At 38.5% G+C, this 27,273-nt stretch overlaps 1 protein-coding gene across 2 annotated transcripts in view; it reads right to left on the minus strand.

The window, feature by feature from the left end:
• Positions 1-27,273, minus strand: part of LOC136983362 (vascular endothelial growth factor receptor 1-like) — a 140,056-nt gene that overhangs the window by 79,265 nt on the left and 33,518 nt on the right. For both annotated transcript variants that reach the window (XM_067280079.1, XM_067280078.1), the window contains exons 4-6: positions 21,585-21,762; positions 20,915-21,205; positions 6,579-6,712 (exon numbers count right to left, since the gene is read on the minus strand). In XM_067280079.1, the coding sequence (XP_067136180.1) occupies positions 6,579-6,712; positions 20,915-21,205; positions 21,585-21,762 (603 nt within the window). The remainder of the gene's footprint in view (positions 1-6,578; positions 6,713-20,914; positions 21,206-21,584; positions 21,763-27,273) is intronic.

Consider the following 27,273-nt stretch of genomic DNA (forward strand, 5'->3'; position numbering starts at 1 on the left):
TCCTTCTTTACACTTCTGTATTTTTCTTAATTCTGAAAGAAATTTAAAAGAAATGTTTTTTTATGTAGTGACTTTGCTGATTATTCAGCAGAATTTGCCAACATTGGGGATGAGACAAGCACCAAATTCCTTAGTAGCTTTGCCCACTGACAGACACAACTTCATTATACGAAAATACCTCTATAATATTCTAGCAAAATGTGTTTAATTCAAACAACTAATGTTTTTGACCATGTTGAAAGGCCTTCATCTGGTAAACATCAATATAACATAAAAAGAATAAAATTTAAAACAAGGAATTTCTTTCAAACATAGAGCCAAAATACAAATATTTGAACAACTTTCCATTACAAACATATATAATCAAATATAAAAGTAACAACCAAAAATTTAATATAAAATTAACAAGTATGTGTTAGTGTCCTTCAAGTGTCCCTCAGATGCCTATTACTAAGCTTTGTCTTTAACATAACAGACATTAGACTAATAAGCCTAAAAGTGTAGGCTTCAGAATAAGATTTCTTGCCAGGCTTAGAAATAAAGATTACATTAACCAACCCCAGGCCAAAGAAAAACAGCCTAATGCTCAACAGACACAGTAAATGTGACAAAGATTAGGAGTCAAAATAGCAGCTCTACATTGTAGATGAGACAGAAAAATACCATTAGGTCCGGCTGACTTAAAAGCGTCAAGTGACTTAACAACCCATTTGATTTTAACCACTGATATAATCAACCTCCAAGATTTCCTATTACGTCTGGACAAGGGCTTAGAAAATTCCAAAGACTCACTTGAACCATCAATTCTAAAGCATGGAGAATGGACTTCAAGAAAATAGAGGATAATTTAGTAACTCTCCAAAACTGGGGTCATATAATCACAGACAACTAAACCAATACCTGCAACTATGTAATTAATAAATAAAGATTTCAGTTGAAGATCCTTGGTAACAGGTAACAGACTTGTTCAACAGTTTGAATGGGAGCATTGCCAGATGGAAGGAAAGTCACTTGGGGATGTAGATGGCAATCTTTGATGTAGGTAAGGTATCTGAGATCTGGCACAAACTCAGGAGAAGGTGAACTTTCGATCATGATGGACAAAGATTGTAATCAGTCCCTTCTTTTTACTGGGGGGGTCTTTCTCATTTTTTCTATTGCCCTTTTTTGGTAATGTTATAGATCGTGGCAATAGATAAATTTTGGTTGTAAGTTCCTGGTGACACATTCAGAAGGTGTGTCACTTTTGAAAGGAAGTGAATCCGGTGAAAGATACAATCATATCCTTCCATCTTTTCATTAATTGTCGGGGGAAAAAATGTAGAATTTTCTTCTCATATGATATAACTTTTTAAGCATTATTCTTTATTTTTAAAAAATGTGTAATAAAATTCCACTTAATCCAGGCTCTCACATCACCCGAGCCTTTCCAAAATCAAGCTTGTTCTTTTTGGGCAAGCTGGATTTTTACTAGGATCTTGAATTGAGGTTGTTACAACGGGTGGTTTACTCTCTTTCTTTCTAGAATTATAGTTAAGCATTATATAATCAGTTATTTATTGCATTGCATTATATCCAGTGGTGATATTTGAAATATTTAACAAAGGGTTTGCTAGCAGAAAATTTTTCCCTAACAATCACCAACAAACAAAATGGAAGTTTTGGCTAGAAATAAATACAATACCTTTTCTTGTGATATATCTAATAATCAGTGGCGTATTTGGAATGTAAGGGCCCTGGACGAAGGCCAGGTAACAATAGTATATTAGTGCTGTCGACCTTTTTTTATGCAGAGAAAATTTTTCACCCTTTTTTATTTTGCTGTCCATAGCCTGACACAGCCATCTTGTATTATCTTGCATGTGAGATTGTGGGATCTCTCTTATGACTGGATCTAGTTTCAAGAACTCTCTTGAATCGATCGCAATTAAACCTCATTTTGGGTCGAGATTGAAACGGTTGAGAGAGATCGCACCAAGGCATAGTCCCTGATCTTGCTCACAATCTAGATTGAAATGCTCAGTGCGAACGGAGTATAAGGCTCTAGTTTAGTAGTGTTACAGAGTATAATACATATATTTTAATATATTTTTTAAAAGAAACAAAACCACTGAGAAATGTTGTGTGTGTTTAACAAGGTTCGGGAAACTGAAAATTTTACCAACGGGTTTGGGTGAACCTGTGCGAACCCGCTTGAATATCACCACTGATTGTATCCAAATTGATTATTTCTTCAGTGGAAATCATTGGTGATATTAATGTGGATAAGAGTTTGACAAAATTGATTTCTTTGCTCTCTCTCTCTCTCTCTCTCTCTCTCTTTCATTTCTGTATACATGTGTAATAGGGTGTAATAAAAAGGAAATACCAATAAATGCTCAATATGACAATATTTATTTGGAGGTCATCAATAGGAAAAATACAAATTAAGAAAATACAAATAATTTAAAAAATAATGGAATAACTTATATAGTTACAATATATAGATTATATGATTAAATATATACATATTATTTGGCATTTTAGCATTATTAAAATATAAGCTATGATATGGTATAGGATAATAAGATGATTCTAATGTCAATGAGTAGGATTCATTCGAGATTAAGAGATTTGGTTAGGCTGGATGCCTGATCATTGACTGGATCTTAGGGGAGCTTGGTGTCAGATCATCAGAGTTTGAGGATTAGAGGGAGTTGAATTGGCGATGTTTCGTTGTTCAGTATATTGTTGGGTTTGTTGAACTTCTTCTTGATAAGTGGCTTCACACTTAAGGGGGCAGGTATAGCCTATTGGCAGATCAAGGGTCACTGGCACGTTTTGTGCCTGTCGTTGAGTTTGAACAAAGGCCAAGACAACTCTTACAGTAGATAATTCAACCTCCATCACATCAGCACATTGGGAGGGAGAGTCAGAGGGAAGGTTGGAATCCCACCATTCAGATACAGGTGTAGTCATCTGCAAGGTTGAGTTAGTCAGTTATAATGGAGATAACGAATTTGAAGTTGTTACCATCACAAAAACATTGTACTATAACTCTAGGAAACTCAAGATAAAGGATATTATTTGAGGGGGTTTGTGCACCATATTTTTCAATTGTCGAGGTCCACCAGAGAGTGTGTCTGCTCTTTTTAAAATTGATAAAATAAGTAAACTTCTGAGTTGAAACAGGGTTAGATAAAAAATTATACTTTTATGATAAAGGATGGTCTAAATAAATTCTGTTTATTAATGGTGATTAAGAACTGATGCTCACAGCAATTTAAGATCGATGTCCAGGTTCTCGAGGTAGCAATCTGGGTGTCTATTCCTAGGAATAGTATTGATGATTGGATTGAGGATCGGAACCTGAGGATGAGCTTGGGAGATGTGGGAGCAGAGGGTAGAAGACTCTCCTTCCCAGAAACATTAATTATCGACAAAGGGACATCTGATCAGTCCAAATGGACAAGTTTTCTTGTGTTCCTCCATTTTCTTTCTGAAGAAGTTCTGGACATCCAAAAAATTGATGAGAGCAAGGTGCTCTTAATGTGAGTGCTATCTGTTCTACCACTAGGCTGTGTATATGTCTAAGAGGATCCCAGCACATGTGGCAGTTGGAGATCCTCTCTCGGCACTGCAAACAAATGATGTAACCATTGGTTCAACTGCCAGTATACCAGTGCACTAAGTTGAAACAAATAGGACAGCTCAGCAGAGCTATTAATGTGGAATTGGATTGGTTTTGGATGGCAGACATCTTGATGGATTCCAGGTGCATCTTTAAAGAAGAGAGAAGAGGTTGCAATCGATTTGATTGATTGGGTCATCATTGAGCAGAGATTTATATGATTAAAATTATGTAATACATAGAGGTAAATAAATCAGTCTTGATTCTATTTGGCTTCCTTACATAAGAATTGGGGCTTGATCCACTGAAGGTGTAGGGGTAATTGTGGATCGATGTGAGGTATCTAGAGCATATTCTGTTAGGATGTCAGGAAAGATGTGACGTTTGATGAGTAATTTGGCGACATTGGTACATTACTAGGGAGAGGATCCCTGTTCACTATAATGGAAATGATAGCAATTAAGGTAATGAGTGTTGGTGATTGAGGAGTGGTTCAAGAATGAATCATGTCTTCAGGGTTGAGAGGAGTTGTTCTAAGTTCTAAGTCCATTTTGTTCAGGGATCTGTTGGCTCATAAGATGTCAACGTCTGTTTGTAGTTCAGGAGTTGAAGCAGGTATTAATCCTTGAGTTAATCATGTTTGGATTAATTTCAACTCAGTTTCATTGATGATGTTTTTTTATGAATGAAATGACAAAATGATCAATAATTTGAATTAAATAGTTGATTTTTTTTGAAAATGAGATGTTAAAATAATTCCAGAGAGATATCCCAAGCAAGTTTCAAAAAGGACCAATATACCTGTGTTATTCTACTGATAGAAACTGAAGCTCCGTTTATGTTATTAGAGGACATTTGATAGTCAAACTCATAGGAGTAGGTACCGAGTAGGTCCAAGTTCCTTGATTATGAATTTGTAGGAAAATAGGTGAATAAGATCTGATAAGGCATGGACATAGACAATTAATAAATTTTTCATTGCCCAGATATAGAGAATATTCACATCTTTGTCTAGGTGATTGCCATATAGGAATGTTAGGTGAACATACAGTATGTAGTAAGGAGTCTCTTAATATGAAGCAATTCACACACCTCCCTAAACATTTTAGATATTAGGTTAGGAACACAATCCGTGAGGAGCTGTTGAGTGTCTCAGAATGATGTGCATGACAAAGGCTTTGGCAATAGTTTTACTATGAATGTTGGGTAAAGGTATGGCTTCTGCATACTGACTAAAGTGATCCACCACGACTAAAATTCTGACAAAACTCTCACACATGTTAGTATATAAATCAATATCAGTCCAGAGAGTTCAAACTTTGACTCTGACACTCATATAAAAATGACAGAATTTAATTGAATCGGGGAAACTGAACAATTTAATGAAAGAAAAACATCACATGTTGTAGTTAAAATTCAAAAATGTCAGAACGAGAACCATAACAATCTAAAATATGAGCACAGGTTTCATTCCTACTCTCTCAGTTGAGCAAAGATAACTTAATGCATCTCTTTCCTGTGCTTGTGCCTGCTATCACCATTGCCATTAAGAACCACAGACATCATCACCTGTCCTAAGACTAACAATCACCTATCCTGTCTTCAGACTTGCTAACAACATTGCCCCAGGGCTGTCAATACATCTAGGGAATTCACCGGAACCAAACTGAATTCTTCCAATCTTAGTTGGAATGAAGCATCTGTATGAAATTATAAACTATCAGCTTATTTCCAAATAAATGGGTTTTACTTGTAAAGATGTTTCATGTCAGTATGACCACCACTGTCCTTTACTCCTCATTCATCTTGACTTCAGTCTAACTCCTCCTTCCCTAGTCAGAACACCTTATATTTTTAAAAACAAAAATTTTATTCTCTCAATAATTTTGTTTCCATGATGAATATTTATGTGATTTCTTATTTGTGCACAGTATTTAAAAACTAGGAATAATGAACATGCATTAATCTATAATAAGTCTGCTTCAGGTCTCCAATTAGATATCTGAAGCAGACTTATAATTAGGTTGAAAATGTTCGTCCAAATTTACATAAAAAAATTAAACTCTTGCTGGTTGGAATAAAACGCTTTTTGGTGAGTAGATTAAATTCTCCAGCTTTTGAAATATTATGGAACATGCATTAGATACAAAATTGAAAAAATATATAAATAAATGATTTATACATTTTTTAATGCAAAGATGTGTTTCTTACAATTCTTTTTTCTAACAGTCTTTTTGATTAAGTCTGTATTTTTCATTTTAATTATATGAATGAATTTGATTTTATAAAGCAAATGTTTACTTATTTTATTTTTTGAATTTAAAAATAAAAGCTGTATTGCATACAAATAACTAATTTTTTATTTATTAATTCTCTACTAATTAATACTTATGAATGTTTCAAAAACAATCTGTATTTTATCCAAGAATGAAAACATCAAGATATTTCTTTATTATATTCATTCTAATATCAGAAAGAATGAATCAAATGAATAAATATATCTATCTACAAAGTTCATAAAGAAACATGGAATATTAAAAATTGAAACATATATGTAATTTACCAGTAAATAAATTAATACAAACATATCTGCTATGGTGTATACTTTTTCAAACTGAATATTTAGAACAAAGCATTTTCTGAATGTCTTATACATTGAAATAAGCAAATATTTTCGTATATCATCATTTTATATAGTAATTAATTAAAGTGAATTTTAATTCAGTAGTAGCTAATTATTTATCAAATCTTGCAGTAAATGTTTAAAGTACTATAATTATTTTAAATAAAACATTCCAAACTTTTTACAGTTGATGAACTTATTTTTTAACAATATCCTGGATGCAGTTTGATATCCTTAGTAAGATTGCATAGCTGCATTCCAGATTGATGAAATATCATTTCAATCTTTTCAATTATTTCAAACTTTTAAAGTGTTTAATAAAATAATATTATATATCATATTTACATTTGGATATATCCAACAAAGTGTCCTATTTTCATCATTTATAATAGCAGAACACGAGAGATTCATTTTACTTCCAGCACTCCAAAATTTAGAATGTTTTTCAATAAATGGCTTTTGAATGTAATTTTCTTGCCCTATAATAATAAAACTGTAATTACTACTAAATTTTATATGGTAATTTTTAATACTTTCTATTCAAAATTATATATTATAATTTCATTTATTTTAAAAAAAATTATACTTTTCTTATTTAACTATTCGTAAATCAGTTATGAATTTTGAATCTTATAATAAAAATGCTAAAGTGAGCAATGAAAATTTTATTTCTCATTGCTCACTTTAGCAATGAAAAATAAATGCTTTCTGAGGATGACAAAAACACTTGAGAAATAAAATTTTTCATTACACATTTAAATATTTAATACGAAAATGATATTTAAAATTAAATTTCATTATATTTGTGGCCATTGGCCATGTGTGTTATATATCTTTGTATATTTTTAATTGATTTAGTTTTAAGTTCTATCCTTTCTCTTTGTTTAAAAGCCTCTTTCTAGAACATTCTCTCTTAACCTTTCTCCCTTGGGGGTAAGACTAGAAATTCCTGGAACACGTGAAAACAAAAGAGGGTGTTAAGCCTGGAGGCAAAACGGCCAGAGAGAGGTCAGTTTTGGGATGGATCCCAAAACTGATCTCTCTCCGGCTCTTTCTCTTCTGAAGAGAAAGACACGGAGAAAGCAGTGCTCCCAAATGCGAAGATAGAGTAAAGAAAGATCATAAAAGAAAAAAAGAGGAATAAAATGAGAAGGAATTGCGAGGTGCCGAGGGATCGAAGAGCAAAGATAGAACAGCAAACGTTCAATAGAAAATCGAAATGAGTAAGAGACAAGGAGGTCTATGGCCAAAAGATTAAAAGAATCTAAGAGAAAGGAGGATAGACTTGAACATGGTGTTTTACCCTAGGATACATCGACATGAAAACTCTGGGTATTTCTTTACCTTGTCATTACTTGGTCCTTAACCCTTATAGGACCATGTTTCATCACAGACTAAGGACTACCTGACTATAGCCAAAAAGTTCCTAGTCATCTTCTTCCTAGACATGTGCAGTCAATAACAGCTGATACTGTATATCTGAAAGAAGAAAATGGTGGTGATCAGGGGTGCCCATATATTGGGGTACTTGGGGCACATGACCCCGTTTTGTTTCACTTGCCCGTTTCCCAATCCCAAAATGGCCCCAAACAACAGAAAATTTGTGATTTCTAGCCTATTCTACAAATATAAAAGAAACTAATAAACAATATTTGTCCATTGACCCATGCAACTTCATCATATGTTGACCAAAACCCTATTCCTTATTTTAAAGGCCAAGTTAGCCCCGAATGCAACCAGTAACACCTTATGGGAGTGCTGATCCTATGTTGAATCATAGAGTTTGAAACTCCTTGCATAATCTATAATGTCTTTTTTTTATAGCTTGTGTCCCCTTTTTTCATAGTCTGTGGGCACCGCTGGTAATGATTTGCCAGATCCTTCATTATTATAATATGAAATTGAGGACTGGAAAAACTGTACATTATACAGTTTGGCAAAACAAAGGAACAGATGTTATCAGTGACAATAGATGAAATTATACTGAACACTGATTAGCAAAAATTTCCTAACATCAGAAAGAATTCTACTGACAATATCAGTGTCCATTGCCACACAATAAAGAACTGTGCCTGTATGCCATATGTGTGTATATAGTTTATATTTTATTATTATTTTTAATTTCACTTCCTCATGCTTTTATCCCCTTTCTTTTCTTTACTTATTGTTTTTCCTCTTTGGAATTTCTCTCCAAAATTCCTTTCCTTATATGGTCATTGTATATCCCCTAAAACAAAGAAAGGGTGCACGACCCCTGAGGGGTCAAGTACGAAACCATAGGGCAGGAGGGTCGTGAATGAGAGAACAAAAAGGATTCAGACTCAAGAAAGGAGGGAGTGAGACAAGCTTCTGGTGCATTCTGGCAGCGTGCAGAAGAGAAAGAGTAGCGTTTCATAGACGGACTAAAGAATTCATTGCGATCGATCCATTTTGTTTGTGATCGATTCATGAGAATTAACTGTGAATTTTGGCATCTGAACAGTCGACAAGCGAATGAACTGAAAGGAAGAAGAGAACCCCCTCTACATATTTTGTGTAAGACCCTCGCCAAGGATGTTATAAAAGAGACCGATTCTTCGAAGACCTCAAAGACCAACGCTGGGTACCCCCTTTCCTAACTTCTTACATTTTCTTACCTGTCCTTTATTCTCCTCCTTTAGTTTAATATTAGTTTTAATTTTCATTTTTTATTCGTGTTTGTAACAGTATAACATTAGCATAAGATTAGTTTTAATTATTTTCCCTTTGTTGCGAGCTATATATGAGTCGGGGAATTTTTGTACAATATTGTTTGCTCATACGAATATTTCCATCTGTCGGGATAGAAAATATACTGGTGTGGGAAACGCCGAGAGGTAGGACGGAAGTCGGACCTCCTTCTTCTCGGCGAATAGGTCGGCAAGACCTGCCCCACTGTCAAGGATGGCTAATTTTGCGCGATATCCCGACTTGTCGGGATCGGTCAGTTACTTGTCAGGTCGAGTGGAGGAGTGTGTGTGGGGTCGTCGATAAAGAAAGGCAATATCGCGTATAACAGGACAACACAGATAACAGTTTAATGGAACATAGGAACTACTACAGAAACGCTACGCATCCCGTCCCTAATCGCGTGAGAGAGAGAGCTCACAATTGTTAGGGGATTCATACCTCTCGGTTATCGATTTTGATCGAGAATATACTTCGACTCGGACGTCTTTCCTGGCGGAGCGACAGGTGGGCGGCAGGATTGGCTTGTCGGCGGAGGCTTCGGCGTCTCGACTTGGCCTTCGAGTCGGATACGGTGTCGCCGGGCAGTTCGTCTTCTTCGGACGTCAGCTCCCCGTTCTTAGAGATCTCCCCCCTATTTATACTCTAAGTCCCTTCCGCCACGATCACCAATCGCGAGGGAGGATGATGACTTGAATTCCGTGACTCGGGTCGGATCCTGAGAAGGAGGGAAGTGAGTTTGACGGCAAAAGATTGTACATCCTTCGAAACTTGATCGTTATCGCGGATCTCGATTGTTATCTCCCGAGAGGGCTTCGAAATAATTAAAAGTTAACATTGGACCGGCCTAATTCGGGTCTCACACTGCCTCGGACTTTCGAAATCGAACTTGGTCCTAAACGGGACCAGTTTGATTTTATTGACTGTCTGGGTGTTCGCTTTTATGGAGGGTGCTCTCTCTCAGATCGCTGAGAAATAATTCGTACATATTTTACAGATACATCTATAAAGATACATATATAGATACATATTATAAAGCGGTACAGAGTTGATCACGATACAGTAATAGGATATACAAAACATAGGCTGAGTTAAAACGGGTCGTTCTGTGGTCTGGTAGTATCGGATTGATACAATGGTACTTTGTCGACGTCTGTGGAGGGATGCCTGTTGTTTATTAGCAGTAAACATCGGTGATTGGTTGGAGGTCTGGAGGTCGAAGACAAAGGTTGTAGTTTGAGGAAACACGTGGGTGTGTTATTTCCTTTGTTCAGTTGTTCGTTGGTTCGTACGTTGATGGGATATTACTGGATATTAGATGGCGATGGTTGACGAAAATCACAGGTAAGTTTTGATAGAATGTTGATAAAGTGCTAAGAAGAAGGAAGAATTGGTCCTCGGTTGAGGAGTAGATGGCTGGAATTTGGTGGATTGAATGGCGAATGGTGGTAACGTTGGATAAGTCGACATCCTGTTGGCGTGGCTGTTAGCTGATACTGTCTTGGTATCCAAAAATAAAGATTAAAATATACGTAATGGCAATTAATTCATGGTTATAGGTAGAGGTATGATAACAGATAGGTAAAGTGGGGTTTTTTACTCTCTCTCTCGGGAAAATTGGTTATAACCGATATCTGGATAATAGAGACTGGGTTGAGCGTATCGCGAATATATGGAATAATGAAGGCTTGAATAAAATATCAAAATGTAATTTATTAAACTAGAGGTAACATACTAATTAAAGTAACACAATTGAATTTGAATGGCTACATAAAAGGCTACATATATGGTTAACATGGTTACATATAAATGGCGATAATAACCTATATAAGGGACAACCGTAAGACTGATTGGCACATGGAAAGATTAACGTGGAAGCTAGTTGTTCCACGACAAGGCTCCTGATATGTCCCAATGACTCTCGACAGGTGTGGCATTGGTCGATTCTAGGCCAACAGCTGGAGCATATGAGGTGCCCATTCGTGCACTGATAGACTGGTGGTTGGGCCAGGTTGTAACAAATTGGGCAGGTCAAGAGGGACGTAACGATGTCTTCGTGTTCGCTGGCCATTGGTCTGAAAGGGAAAGAGGATATGTGAGATATCCGACAGTGAAGCGAGGGGTAGTATATAAATTGTAGAATTACGGAGAAACAATGGATAAAGGGAAGTTTGTACGCTAACCGGTCCCATAAGTATACGCTCGCTGGACTATACGGATAGTTAGTAGGAGAAGGCAACAGGTGTCGGTCTCCGCTGAGCGGAATTTGAGGCGTTAGGTCCCTCAGCGGCCGGAATTTGCTCTTGGTCCGGGCTTGCAGCTAGATTGTCTAGGTGTACTTCTTGGAGGAGGTGCTTTGCCGGATTAGGGTTTCGTTCGCGGGAGTTGGATCGACAACATCGGCGGCGCGGTAGATAATAGCGACAACCATATATAATGCCAATGGGAAGAAGAGCAATCAGTAAGCAACTCATCAGGATGGTAATTAATGAGGGGGTCGAGGTAGTTGAAGGAGGAGGTGTTGACATACGTAATAAATGTTCGAGGTCATACCGGACATTTGTCAAGGAACGATCGGCTTTTCCAATATCAGCGGAGTTTATCACCTTGATGGGTAGAGTCTGGGGATCCTTTAGACGGGTTTGCAGTAACCGTATTTCGGTTTGATTTAGGATTTGTTCGATTTGGGGAACAACCAATTGTTGGGCTATGTCCAATTGAAGGGTTGACTGTCTTTGGAAGTGCCCCGTGAGGATAATCCCAGGCAGGTATCCTGTACAAGCATTCGGGAGATTAATAGTGCCGGTATTATTTAATTTCCTTGTGGATGGTATAAGAGGGAAATTGCGACGTCGTGTTGGAAATCGAATGGTGAGGAGGAGAGGTTTAGGCGTGGAATAAATCCAGGTACCTCGTTGATCTATTCTTTTAAAAATCGGCAAGAATTGAGGGACAATTTGTCGCGTGCAGAGATCTTTGATCTTATTTTCGATGCCACTAAATAACAGCATATTCGCAGCTTTGGGACGGCTCTCGCTGTATAGGGCTATCTAAGGAGCACATTGGGAGGTGAGCAGCTTTACAGGTGGTTAGGTCGTGACGTTGCAACAGCATGTAAGACTGTCGGTCCATCGAGAGTGCGATGACTGGATGGGCGGGGTCTTAAATTGTACGAAAGTGTTTAAGGAAGAAATGTAAGTAGGGAACTGTACGATTTCGTACATATCAAAGGATCCGCTTGGGGTAATCAGCGGAATTTTTGTGAAAATTCGTAATTTGCCGGGAAGGGCTATCGCTATTGTTGTAATCCACTGATAATATTTAAATAGCGTATCCGGTTGGATGGATTCGATCATTGCGTAACCGTCCGGAAGTTGGATTTGTATATCGCGGAGGGTGTGTAACATGATCTCTCGCGGAATGAAATAGTGGCTTAATCGTCCCTGCTCTAAAATGTCGATCGCTTCTTGTAATTCGACCAATTGGAAATGCAGTTCTTGGACGGCAGATTCAATGGTGCGTAGGATAATTTCATAGGCGAGGTTATATCGGTATACATTCATGAGTTCTCCGAAACTCTCGATGCGCTTAAATAAAAGGAAAATTTGATGGCGATTATTTTTACTGACATTTAAGGTATCAGTGAGAAGAGTGGTTTGGGATTTTAATGAATGAATAATTCCATCAGTGTGCTGTTTTAGGGTTTCGATCTCAGCATTTAAGGCTTCAACCTCTTCCGACGTAGCGGTACCAAAAAGGAATTTAAGTGCCTTCCCTCCGATATCTACAAGTCCCCTCTTTTGTTTGGAGTTATCTTTTAGAGTAACTAGTGATAAAAGCTCGTGGTATTCGCTCTGGTAATTAAGGAAAGAAGCTTTTACTAATTGAAATCCGCCGGTGGGGAATTTCCAGGCGGTTGGATCGGAGCTATTGCTTAAAGGGCTACGCTTGCTCAGCTCTTCTAAGTAATCTATTGATTCCGAGATAAACTGAACTTGTCTTTTTAAATGGTCGAAGGTAAGGTCATTGACCAATGTCCAATGGCTGGCTGTCATGAAGGAAATTTCCCTGATGGATGAAAACTACTCCTTTCGTAAACTTCATAGGTGCCGATGTCGGTTGTAGGGTGGTGCATTGCATACTTAAGAACATGACGGTAAGTCGAAGGAAAATCATCGTGGCTCCCCAGTACTTCTCCCGAGGCTTTTATTCTTTCCCTGAAACAGGGAAAGGTGATTATTAACATTAAAATTGTTACTCCTCGGGGGAGGGGTTTGCTATCTAGAGTTAAGCCAAATTAGAGCTAAGATATGGATATATGTACATATATAAAGGTTCGAATTTCTGCGAAATCCGCTCCTTCAAGCTTCCCTTCTCGGGTCGCAATGATAGTAGTACACCTAATTTTATGGGATTAAAGGCTAAGGCGAGGATGGTCGGCTCGTGGCGGGAGAAATAAATCGAGGAATGTGGCTACGGCTGGGCCGAGGCATGACCCAGGGTAGGTCTTCTACCGGTCCGCGACTTCTCAGTGCATAAGGCATCGTACTTTCCGCTTCCTCTTCTGTTTCCGATTCGGAGACTTCCTCCTCCGACGCTGTTTCGTCACTCTCCCTTTCTATTTCGGCCGATTCTGCTGCGAGGGGAATCGGTATCGAGTTTAAAATAAATTCATCCCAAGGGTCAATTGACATGGGTTGAGGAGCTTCCGGACTACTAGCATCGCGTGGGTCATCGGGCTGATCGGCTCCTAAGTCCTCGTGTAGGCGAAATTCTTTCCTAGCGGTTGTGGGTTTGATGCGATCGGCGTGCACATTTAACTTCCGTTTATTTTGTATATTCTCTATGGTAAAATTAACGGGTCCTAAAACTTCTATAATACGATAAGGTCCCGACCATCGGGCAGCTAATTTTCGTTTCAGTCCTTGCGGGGTGACGACTTCCTTTAACAGTACTCTATCGCCTAATTTATATTGGGGAGGCTTATTTTGTTTTCGTGTCGTTCTTGCCTGAGCTCTGCCGCTTGTTCGGAGTGTTGACGTGCGGTCTGGTGCGCATGTTTCATGCGTTGGGTTAATTCGGAAGCAAAATTTTCCTCAACATCATAGACTCTCGTGATAGGACTGGTCACCAATTCAAATGGGTATGTAGGGTCCCGTCCGTATAAAAGGAAGAAAGGACTTTCGTTGGTCGATGCGTGTATAGAGGTATTATAGGCAAATAAAGCGTAGGGAATCCATTCGTCCCAATCGCGTTGATCGCTAGCTACATAGTGCGATAAAATATCAACTAAGGTTTTATTAAATCGCTCGACTACGCCGTTACAGGCGGGGTGGTATGCTGTGGTAAGGAGGCGTTTTATTTGTAACAGTTTGCATACTTCTGTAAACATCTTGGAAATTAAATTAGGCGCTCGGTCTGTGAGTAGGTGCGTAGGCGTTGAATGGCGTAATACGACATTCGTGACGAAAGCCTTCGCTATCGTTTTACTACTAACATCCGGTAGTGGTATCGCTTCCGCATATCGACTAAAATGATCAACAAATACTAATATATACTTGTTCCCGCAAGTGGTAAGAGGAAGTGGTCCGATAATGTCCATCGCGGTTCGTTCGAACACGTAAGAAAGAGGAGAGAACAATTGTAATTCAGCTTGTGTGCGTCGTCCTCGTCGACGATGTTTTGCGCAGCTTTGACAACTCTGACAATAATTGCGTATTTCCTTTGCCATTTCAGGCCAATAGAAGGACTTAGCGATTTTTGTTCGCATTTTCTGTTCTCCCAAGTGTCCGGCTATCGGATTATCATGGAATGTAGAGAGAATATATTCCTTTAATTGTACGGGAACGACGATTTGTTCCCACCAATCCGTGTGTCGTTTGTCGGTTCCTTTATGGCATAGAGCACCGACTTCGTTAATATAAAATTCCTCTACCTCGAGATTGTTATAACTTCCGGTGGTAACTCCGTCTTGTAAAAGTTGTAACAGAGACTTCCACCGCTTATCGCGTTGCTGTTCCGCGGCTAATTGGCTCACGGAGAAAATAGGTTCAACCTCCGATATTTGTCGGATGGGTATACGACTAAGGGCGTCAGCATTTTTGTGAGAATTGCCTGCTTTATGAATAACATCAAAATTGAATTCCTGGAGGAAAATGATCCATCGCGATAGCCTAGAATTGGTTGTGGAATCTTTGCAATCGAGTAACCATCGTAGGGGGCGATGATCGGTTATGATCGTAAATTTGCGTCCGTATAGATAGGGTTTAAAGTACTTCACAGCCCACACAGTGGCTAAGCACTCCTTTTCCGTGGTGCTATAGTTTAGTTCGGGCTTTCTCAGCAGCCGGCTTGCGTATGCTATGGGTTTCTCCCTACCATTTTCCTCTTGTGCTAGAATCGCTCCTAAGGCCGTGTTGGAGGCATCGGTAGCCAAGATAAAGGGTTTAGTAAAGTCAGGGGACTTTAATACAGGGGCTGACGTTAAAATTGTCTTTAAGGTTTCAAAGCTCTCCTGTTGGGTTGGTCCCCATTCGAATGGCGTATCTTTCTTTAATAAATCGGTTAAGGGCTTAGCGATTTTCGCATAAGCGTCTACATGTCGTCGATAATACCCTGTTAGACCTAAAAAGGATCGAACGTCCCGCTCATTTTCCGGTTTTGGGAAATCTAATACGCATTGTATTTTATCGGCGTCGGGCTTTATACCCTGCGCTGAGATCTCGTGTCCTAGAAACTTTATCTGGCGCTGCAGGAAGTGGCATTTTTTCGGTTTTAATTTAATTCCCGCTTCTCCTAACCTCTGAAAGATTTGTTCCAATCGTTTGAGGTGACTAGCGAAGTCAGAGCTAAAAGTTAAAATGTCGTCCATGTAGACGAGGCAGGTCTTTCCCTTTAGACCATGAAGGACAAAGTCCATAGCTCTTTCGAATGCCGCAGGGCTATTACGAAGCCCCATGGGACATCTGTTCCATTGATAATGACCATCAATGGTGGAGAAAGCAGTCTTTTCCTTATCGCACACGCTAAGTTGCCAAAATCCCGAAATAGTGTCCATTGTCGAAAAATAGGTCGCTTGTCCCATTAGACTAAGAGACTCATGCACTAAAGGAAGGGGATAAGGGTCTACCTTCGTAATTTTATTAAGCTTACGATAATCTATGACTAATCGGACCCCGCCCAATTTCTTCTTAACTAAAATTGCGGCCGAACTCCACGGAGAAGTGGAATGTTCGATAATATTATGAGCTAAGAGTTCGTCTATAATCTCATTTAATTGTTGCCGTTGAGCGTAAGGGATTCGATAGGGCGGCGAGTATATAGGCGCGGCGTCTCCAGTATCGATTTTATGTTGTACAATATCGCAATAGCCCAAATCATAGTCATCTATGGCAAAAACATGTCGGTATTTGTATAGTAAGTTTAGAAGAGCCTGTTTCTCTTCTTCCGGGATATTACTCCAATCAAAAAGCTGGCTGAACTCAGCTTTCGACATTGTCGCCGTTTTCCCTTCCTTTCTGACTCTCACTGGGTCGGTCTCTTCCTCTGCTTCGAAAAAGTTTCCGACCTTTGTACCCTTTTCTAATTTAATAGTCTTACGAGTAGTGTTGCAAATCCGAATGGGTACCTGTCCCTTCTTATTAGGGGCAACTAACACATCGGCTCCCGATATTCCTTCCTGAGAGAAGGGGATCGACTCTATTACTCCTACTTTTCCTATCCCTCTGGTCCCTCTAATAGTGGCGGTGACTATATTGTCGGTTAAAGGGGGAAGCCGACAGGTTTCCACTAACACGATGTCCCTTCCATCGTTCTCGCTCACCTGAGAATGTAAATTGTCTCTTTCTACTACACTTCCTTTGGGCGTCCTCTCTATCCTCCGCTTTTTTTGAATTCTCCTATGGTCGGGGATTTTCTCCCGATCTATATCGCTAAACTGTTCCCGTTCTCTTCGGTCGCTAGCTCTAGGGGAGGTTATAAAGGGTATTACGGTCTGAGGGGGAATTGTTAATTCTCCTCCCTTTAAATCAATAATAAAGCCCTTATCAGTAATCATATCCCGACCGATAATACCATCGCATGGGCAAGTAACATCCATATCTACCAAACAACAAGTGTAGGGAAATTGTAATCGACCGATTTCGAAGGTAGGGCTCATGATACCGTAGGTTTGTATAGAATGGCCCGTCGCGCTTCTTAAATCGGTTTCCTTATCGCTATCGATGTCTACCCTCTCTATCATCGTATTAGCAAAAGATTTGGCTAAGAGAGACACTTTCGCTCCCGTATCTATTTGAACTGTGGCCGGATTTCCTCCGATAAAACACTCAAAGATGGCTTCGCTTTGCGCCGGAAAGGAAGTTATGGAGGCCAGAGGCGACGGGGTTCGGTTCCTTGCTCTCAAGGGGTTTTCTGATTGCTGATTTCGCCTTCTCTGGGTTCGCGGCCGAATCCTAGCCGTAGGATAAGGGTTCCTTCGAGGGTGCGATCGATATCGTCGCCCGTCAACGCTTCGTACTCTGCCCCTCCATTTGGACTGAGAGTTCTCCGGTGATTGGGATCGAAATCGGACCCTATTTTGTTCGTTACCGGTTTCCCGTCTCGCGGGCGAATAGTTTCGAGGCGGAGGCGGTGTCGCACGCTCGCCTTCGTTAATAGCTGAGGGGGAGGGCGAGTTCCGGTTCCTATCGGAGTTAAGGGTAGCTCGAACATTCGACTGATCGAACCGGCGTCGGGAAGTAGTCGGCCGATAGTCATTTTGCCGGGTAGGTGTCCTAGCATAGGTGGAGTTCCGGAAACTGCCCCGATCGCTTCGTCTTCCCGAGGGGGTTCTATAATTGCGTGGAGTTGTACCTCGAGTGAGCCCGTCCACTCTACCTTTAAGTTCTTCCAGCGTCTTTGTTAATTGCGTTAAATCGTCTAACGGGGGATGTTCGGTTGATCGCAGGTTAATTGTCCGCAAGTTTCCGCGTGAACGCGCGGTGAGTTCCTCAATTGTTTCCTCGTTAATTGCGGCATCTAAGGCCTCGTCAAAGGTTTTTGGGGCATGACTCATTACCCTTTGTTGGATCCGCGGCGTGATTCCGTTCAAGAATTGGACCTTTAGGCGTTCGTCCAACTCTTTTCTTTGCACACGCTGTATGATAGCGGTTTCTGCCGCATCCGCACCGGGTTCCGGGGTGATTTCTATCTCCGTCGCTAGCGCTTGCAACCGTGCGGCATACGCTTGGACATCTTCATCCCGTCTTTGCACACAGGAATAAAACCGATTTAATCGAAAAGTGAGAGGCACTCTATCGAAACGCTGGAGCATAAGTCGCTTAAATTCGTCGAAATCGTCGACTTCCTTAATTCGCCGATCCTTTCGTACGAATTCCCGGGCTATTCCCGCTAGTTTTAACTTCGCTACTGCCAGCATTTGCGCTTTCGACCATGCAGCAACCTTCATGATATCCGCTAACGAATCAAAAAAATCCGTTACACGGGGGCCTTGCGGGTCTCCTGAGAATACAGGCAGCAACGGGATTATCCCGCCTAGACCGCCTAACGTCAGAGGGTTCGGTCCTGGATTTGGGAGCGGTGGCGGATCCGCTGGGTTAGCAGGCCCTGCCGCGGGTTGGGGATTGGGTTCCATTATCGCTATTTATCCTTAAGTCCCGAATTCGAATATGGCCCTTTTTCTCCTTTATCGCACCCCACTCCTGTAAACCAATTTGTGGGAAACGCCGGGAGGTAGGACGGAAGTCGGACCTCCTTGTTCTCGGCGAATAGGTCGGCAAGACCCGCCCCACTGTCAAGGATGGCTAATTTTGCGCGATATCCCGACTTGTCGGGATCGGTCAGTTACTTGTCAGGTCGAGTGGAGGAGTGTGTGTAGGGTCGTCGATAAAGAAAGGCAATATCGCGTATAACAGGACAACACAGATAATGGTTTAATGGAACATAGGAACTACTACAGAAACGCTACGCATCCCGTCCCTAATCGCGTGAGAGAGAGAGCTCACAATTGTTAGGGGATTCATACCTCTCGGTTATCGATTTTGATCGAGAATATACTTCGACTCGGACGTCTTTCCTGGCGGAGCGACAGGTGGGCGGCAGGATTGGCTTGTCGGCGGAGGCTTCGGCGTCTCGACTTGGCCTTCGAGTCGGATACGGTGTCGCCGGGCAGTTCGTCTTCTTCGGACGTCAGCTCCCCGTTCTTAGAGATCTCCCCCCCTATTTATACTCTAAGTCCCTTCCGCCACAATCACCAATCGCGAGGGAGGATGATGACTTGAATTCCGTGACTCAGGTCGGATCCTGAGAAGGAGGGAAGTGAGTTTGACGGCGGAAGATTGTACATCCTTCGAAACTTGATCGTTATCGCGGATCTCGATCGTTATCTCCCGAGAGGGCTTCGAAATAATTAAAATTTAACATTGAACCGGCCTAATATGGGTCTCACACTGGCATCCTAAAAGAACCTGTAGCTAATAACTTTTACCTAAATTAAAATTTACCTTTTTCATTTTTATTTTGGTTTCACGTGTATTTCTTTTAACAAAGAAAATAACTCATTTTTACAGAACCTTCAGTGCCCTGCAGAAGTTGAAAAACTGGCTATGCAGAACTGAATAAAAACAAACTGTCAGGACATTCGCTGAAAAGAAGGATATAATATAGATTAAATTATAAATTGTTGGAATGCACACAGAAGACACAGATTAGCATTTGCATAAAACAGTTAAAATGTAAAAAAGTGTTACTTTGAACCAACTTTTAATGAAAATAGTGTTTATTTTGTAATTAAATAAAGATAATAAATCCTACATGTTTGAAGCTTCTTGCATAATTTATGTACAATGTCTTTTTTTATAGCTTGTGCCCCTCCCTTTTTATAATCTGCAGACACTACTGTACAGTGCACAGCAGATCCAACATGTTTAAAATATTTGGAGTCTAGAAATTTAAAAAGCCTTGGAAAATTGGATTGCTGTCAACTTTAGGAAATCATACAACCTATCAAAGGCATGGGGAGCATGTTTCAAACTATAGTAAATTACTTAGCGTAATCTAAAATTCAAAACATCAATTAAATGTTTTCATTCAGAGAAAATCATCATCTAATCTACATAATTTCCTGACTATTGTTTCTTCTACATTTTAACTTTAATTTTTAATTTAAAATTTTCAATAAAAAGTTATTTTCCAACTTTGATTTCATTTCATGATATTTCTCTATTACAAGTAAAGTCTTATGGGGATTTTAATCCTTTGGAGGTTGCAGCTAATTTCACAGATATATTCAGAATAATTTTTTAAACATTTTTGTTCTGAAATGACAAAGAATCTGGAAACTTTGAGTGGTTACTCTTAAGAACTGGCAATGTTGATTAGCTAGCATTGCTTTGTCAGTTCTTTTTTGTTAAGCAAAACTGAACATTTTTCTCGAGACTACCTTAATTTGTATCTGTGAGATACTGTGATCTATTAGCATATTGTCATTTTTTAAAATGTTTTTTGATTTTCTTTCTAAAATGGAAACTATCACATATTGAATTGACAATGAGAAGAATGTTGAAGAATTATAGCAGATTTTACTTGAGTTAAATGATGAAAATTAAAAAATAATTTTTGTAAATTATATTATAAAAAGATAAATTTATGCTTCTAAACAATTTTAATCTTTTCTATAATTTCAAAACTTTTCAGACTCTTAATTAATTTTCATAGCAGTATTTAAAAAATAAAACAATGAAAAATATATAACATCAAAAATATTGAAAAACTAGGAATCATAGCATTGCTTATAAAATTAAAAATTAAATTAATTAAAATATAATATTAATACCTACAGTACATATAATATTTGTATAATGTTTAATATAATAATAAAAAATATATATACATATTTAAAATTAAAAATTAAATTATGAAATTAATTATTAATTTGAATTTTATAAAATACTATCTGTTTAGGAAAAAAAATACACCTTTTATTCGAAAATTTATTGTGAAGTCTTTCTTCCCATCTAGGTTTCCTCTACATCTTAAAGGTTTAAAAAATCGACTTGGTGAGTCTAATAAAAATCCTTCCATTGGATTAAACTGCCTTATATCACTTTCATTAACTGAAAACCAACTCATTTCTGTAACTTTTTCTTGTAATATCACTCTAACTTCAGAACTTGTTGGAAGACAAGGAATATAGCTATGCACAGAAGAATTTACTGTTATTATTTCTTCTTCTTTATATGGATTTTGAGATTTAAATAGACGATGATCTGAAATATTTTAAAATTTAATAATTTTACTATAAAAACTATTTTATGCATATATGACTATTAAAAAATAACTATACTGTAAAATTTTGACAAGTATATTTTAATTGTAATTAAAAACAAACCATATGACTCTAGATATAGATATACTTATCAATTTAAGAAAGCAAATTATGGTATATAAACATTATGAAACATTTTATGGACATTTTATTATATATTAAATCATCGAAAAAAAATTAAATTGACAAGATATAAAAAGAATATAAATTATTTAATCATTTTTGCACAAAAACTTAATTTAAAAAATGTTTTTTATTTGATTTCCATATATCATTTAATAAATAAAATCATAAAAGTATATTTAGATATATAAACTTACCATTGAAGAATATGTATACAGCTGTTGCATTTTTTCCATGTATTGAATTATTACTTTTATAATAACAAATATAAAGACCTGTCCTCTCAGGGGAATGTTGAATTGAAAGTTTAGTAGCTTCTGAATATGAAGATCTTCCATATGTAATTTTAATGTTATTTTTATTTATATCAGATTCCTAAATAATAGAACTAAAATTAATATGATCTTTATTTACAGAATAATCTTTTTTATAATTATTAAAAAATTCTCTATAACAGAAGAAACACTTTAAAAATTTTTTAAATTTTTTCATAATTTGTCCTCTTCATACACTTTAAGAACATAAGTTTAGATGATGATACTGTGGGGAACGTCACCCTCCACATCTTAACAGTCATAACAAACCCCAGATGGTAAGAGTTATCATTCCTGGAACAGGACCAAACTCACCCAATAAGACCTTTTGGACAGTCAGTTGGTCTGTGTTACCCGCACTGTCAAGTCATGTAACTGTTACACGAGCAGAAAATAAACTTAGTTTTTGTTACAATTCGTTTCATTCATTTTAATCGCACGCAGTGATGAGAAGCAGGTAACAGCAGTAAAAACGCTACATTGGTGATCTGAACCCAGACTAATAACGTAATTCAACTAAGTAAACTACTGAATCCACCCGTTGGAACCTTCATCAGGTACATCGTTCTTTTCCTCAAGACCTCAATCGTCAGATCATGGCCGAGATTGGAGCAGTAAAAATCCCTCCATAGAACTTTTCCGACCCAGCCTTATGGTTCCACATGTGCGAAAACACATTTGCTCTAGGATCTCCAAAGCCGATCATGGAAAGTGCCACAAAGTTCAACTACGTAGTGGCCCATTTACCACCGGAAATCGCATCAACGGTTAGAGACATTATTATTTCTCCGGACCGTACAGACCCGTACAGTCACATAAAGGTGGGACTTATTAAACGATCCGGCGAATCGTCTCAACAAGAGTTACGAAAACTATTGGTCGGAGAACAGCTAGGAGATTGCAAATCCTCCAAACTACTACGTGTTCTAAAGCGTCGGGAGGAAAATTTTCGAATCCAGGACGCAGTTATACTAGAGTTATTCATACACCTTCTGACTTCCGTCCAATCTATCCTAGTCACCATTACTCCACTCGACGTAGACAAAGCAGCGGAGGTAGCAAACCACGGAAGTAACCCTGCAATGATAGCTTCAGTGTTGCAACCTGAGAAAACCAATACCATAACCAACAAAATACTAGTCAAAATAGATAAACTTAACAAGCGAATTGATAAACTAACGCAGGCACATCGGGATCACAGTGACCATTTTTCTCAATACTCCCACAGCAGTTCAGAACATCGCGACAGTTCACCTCACCGCAGTATCAACAACTACTGCTGGTACCACAATCGTTTTGGCACAGAGGCACAAAAATGTACTCCGCCATGTAGTTTTTCAACAAATGAGAATGGCAAAGCGTAGAGGCGACATGCACTTTGCCAGAACAATCTTGTCGCCTGTTCATCCTAGATAAGAGAACGAACAAAAAGTTTCTTGTCGACAATATTTCCAGCCTCCTCGTCACAAAAGAAGTGCGCATCTCAAATGACCTTGATGACAGCAAACACAACTGTAACTCATGTCTACGACCAATGAACACTCACTCTCGATTTTGGGTTAAAGAAAATTTTTCGCTGGAAATTCCTTATTGGCAACGTGTCAATGGCAATAATAGGTGCAGATTTCTTGTATCATTTCCATTTGGTACCAAATCTTAGACGCGAATGTCTTACAGATGTTCAGACAAAGGTGAACTCTCCAGGCAAACTATTGGAAACCTTTATCCACTCTATTAAGATAACGACCAACGACTCCATATATCATAAGATATTGGAAGAATTTCCTGAGATCACCAGACCTCCATGTCCTAACCAACCTGTAAAACACAATGTTGTACATCATATAGAAACTGTTGGTCAGCCCGTAACTGCGAAACCACATTGCCTAGCACCCGATAGGCTTAAAATCGCTAAGGCCGAATTCGATAAGATGATAGCTCTCGGCCATATGCGAACATCAAAAAGCAATTACGCATCACCACTCCACATAGTCACCAAGAAAAACAGTTTGGATTGGCGACCCATGGGAGATTATCATGCTCTAAACGCACAAACCATAAAGAACAGATATGGCGTTCCAAACATCGCAGATTTCACATCGGAACTGCACGGAACACAAATCTTCTCTCACATAGACTTAATCAAGGCCTATCATCAAATACCCATCTACCCACCGCATGTGCACAAAACAGCTATAACGACACCGTTTGGTCTTTTTGAAAGTACCAGGATGCAATTTGGATTGTGCAACGCATCTGCAACATTTCAACAGTTCATCGACGAAGTAACCAGAGGACTCCCCTTTGCATATGCTTTCGTCGATGACATATTAATAGCGTCACGCTTCCAGGAAGAACACATCTCGCATCTTCGCGCCTTATTTCAACACCTCCAAGAATATGGGTTAACCATAAATCCATCGAAATGCACCTTTGGCGTACCATTAATCGAATTTCTCAGATTCAAGGTCTCGGGAAAGGGTCTGGAAACACTCCCTGATAGAGTAAGAGCCATCCGAGAATTTTTCAATCCTTCATCTCTCACTGAACTTAGACGATTCTTAAGCATAATAAATTTCTACAGGAGATGCATCCCTCGAGCGGCACACACCCTTGCCCCGCTAGTGCAGCTACTAGAAGGAAAAAAGAATGGGAAACGTACGTCACTCACTCGGAAAGCAGAATCACTATCTCTGCAATGGTCAGAAGCAGCAGAACAATCCTTCGTATCAGCTAAGGAGGCACTGGCCAAAGCCACACTTCTCCACCATCCATTACCCGGAGCTAAACTATACATATGGGTAAATGCGTCAGACATAGCGGTTGGAGGAGCACTGATGCAATACAACAGGAAATGGGAACCCAACGGCTTTATCTCAGCGAAACTGGCACCAAATCAACGCAACTGGTCAGCTTACGACAGAGAACTATTGGCAATATAACATCAATAAAACGATTTTGCCACATGTTAGAATTCCACGAATTCACAATCTACACAGATCAAAAACCACTTATATATGCCTTCAAACAAAAACCAGATGAATGTTCACTACGACAAATGCAGCATCTCGATTTTATATCCCAATTCTCTACGGATATACGTCATATTCCGGGCACAGCTAACACGATAGCAGACGCTCTCTCCCGCATCGAGATAGATTCGATCACCTCTGCTTCTCCTCTAGACTTCCGAGAGCTAGCCACAACGCAAGCTACAGATTCGGAACTTCTATCAATTGTTAAAGGATCCTATGTCGCTCAAATTAGAGCTGAAATCCTTTCTACCTAACGAAATCAACCTATATTGTGACACATCATCCAGAATACCTTGCCCCTTCGTGCCGCATAATCTCCAACAAACCATTTTCAACCACCTACATGGACTTTCTCATCCAGGAGCAACAGCAACCACTAAGCTAATTTCAAGCCGTTATGTTTGGCCGGGCATGCGGAAGGACATCTGTCAGTAGACACGACATTGCATCCCCTGCCAGAAATCGAAAATTCACCACCACGCCTGGCACCAATAGGAAAGTTTACACTTCCGGAAGCAAGATTTTCCCATCTTCACATGAATCTGATAGGACCACTTCCACCAGCTGACAGGAAACACTACTGCCTTACAGCGATCGACCGTTTTACCAGATGGCCAGAGCAGTATAAACACTACAATACAATTTGTCCTGGATGTTTTACCAATCAATACATTTTTACATTACCTCAGTCCAGTGAGATGATTTCAACAAGTTTCATATAATGAGACAGAGAAGAGCCAAAAAATAAAGCTAGACTCTGCCTATTTGAGTTTGTTCTGTTCCTAAGGGGGTGTGAAAAGGACAAAATATAAATCAGTTGCTTAATTTTTTAGTGTTTCTTCTATTCTAGATAACTTTTTAATAGTATATTTGTCTTTGATTCTTAGTGATATTATAGTGCTAGACAAAAATATACAATAAGTTCAAGTAATGTTTTCAGACTGTAAATTAATAATAAATTGTTTAAGTGAAATGGTAACATGCAAAAATAATCAATTATATCCATCATTTTAATATGTTAAATAGTTTTATACTCACAGATTATTTAAAAACAAAATATTTAGAAAAAACAGCATTTTACAGAGAGAAAATTTAAGTTCAAAAATGAATAAACATTTAAATTTAAGGATTTAATACTTTATGTAATTTCCTTGGTGACAAATAGTATCATACATGCGATATGGAATTGAATTAATTAATTTGCATTTTTGAATGTCGTTTCAGGTCTGCAACTGTTGAAAATTGTCTCCCATTTTTATAAATGGACCTAACAAAAAGCTCCCACAGATTATATATTGGATTCAGATCTGGGAAGTATGCAAGCCATAAGAAAACTTCAACATTATTTCTAGAAAACCAATGTTTTGTCATTTTTTAATTGTAGCAGGATGCATTATCATGCTGAAAGATCAAATTTTCATCTTCAAGAATGTGATCACACTTACTAAGTTGATCTCCCAACAGAATGCAAAAGGATTTATAGGTCAAACATCCAGGAATAAAGATGATTTGATTTGAAGAAATAAATGAACAAAGATGTCTTTCATTGAGCTGAAAACGCAGCTAAAACTATCATAGAGCCACCACTCATTTGTCGACTCATTTGCAAATCACCTTCAACTCTGTGGTCATGTCAACAGTTTTGCCAACTATTAGGCCCATCAAGGTTAAACATTTTTATCCAGATCCAGCTCATGGTCTTTCTTTTGCCATATTCAAGCAAACATTTTTATGTTTCTTTGTTAATGATGGTAATTGGATTACAAAACTCAAGAAATAGTCGAAGTTGAACAGGAAAGAAGAGCAGCACTTTTGAGTTTATTTGCTTATAACTTAAATTGAGTTCAAATAAACAAATCTGTCTTCTGTTAACTTTTTCTCCCAGGATGCCTTTTTAGAAGACCCTTCAATCCACATTTTATAACATTAGTCACAGAACATCGAGAATGGCTAATGCAGCAGCAATTTTCTTTTGGTTACTCTATTTTTATGAAGTCTCCAAATCCATCTAATTTCAGGTTCTGTGAATTGGTATCCATTTGGCATGTTTCTTGTTGTCTCAATAATTTTTACAAGTAGTTAAGGGTAACTCTGGAAAATTTAAAAATATTGCCAACCATTTTGCCAGTTTAAAATTTTTTCACCACTTCAAATTAATTATCACCACCAGTAGAACTTACTAATTAATGTAGGTGCTGGTAGCCTTATCAGTTTGGCATCCAGAAAACAAAAGTAATATGTTAAGCTGTTGCATACAAGAGTCAGAAAAAATTGTATATTGCAGTTTTTTCTGACTGAATTGTAACTGCAAGATGTAATTAATAATTGTTCCAGATTATTATTCACTTGTTTCTTGGGCAGGATTGTACACATCAGTTCAAGATGATGATATTCTTTTCCAAAATTCATATTTTTAAATTTTACTACACTAGGTCACAAAAATATCCTGATACCTATAAAATGGAAGAGGTTTTTAGTTATAACTCACTTCTCACATGATATAGAAAAAAATAATGTCATATGAAATCTTCAGGCTT

The sequence above is a fragment of the Centruroides vittatus genome, unplaced genomic scaffold, assembly GCF_030686945.1.
Source record: "Centruroides vittatus isolate TY-2023 unplaced genomic scaffold, ASM3068694v2 contig_880, whole genome shotgun sequence".
Classification (NCBI taxonomy): Eukaryota; Metazoa; Arthropoda; class Arachnida; order Scorpiones; family Buthidae; genus Centruroides; species Centruroides vittatus.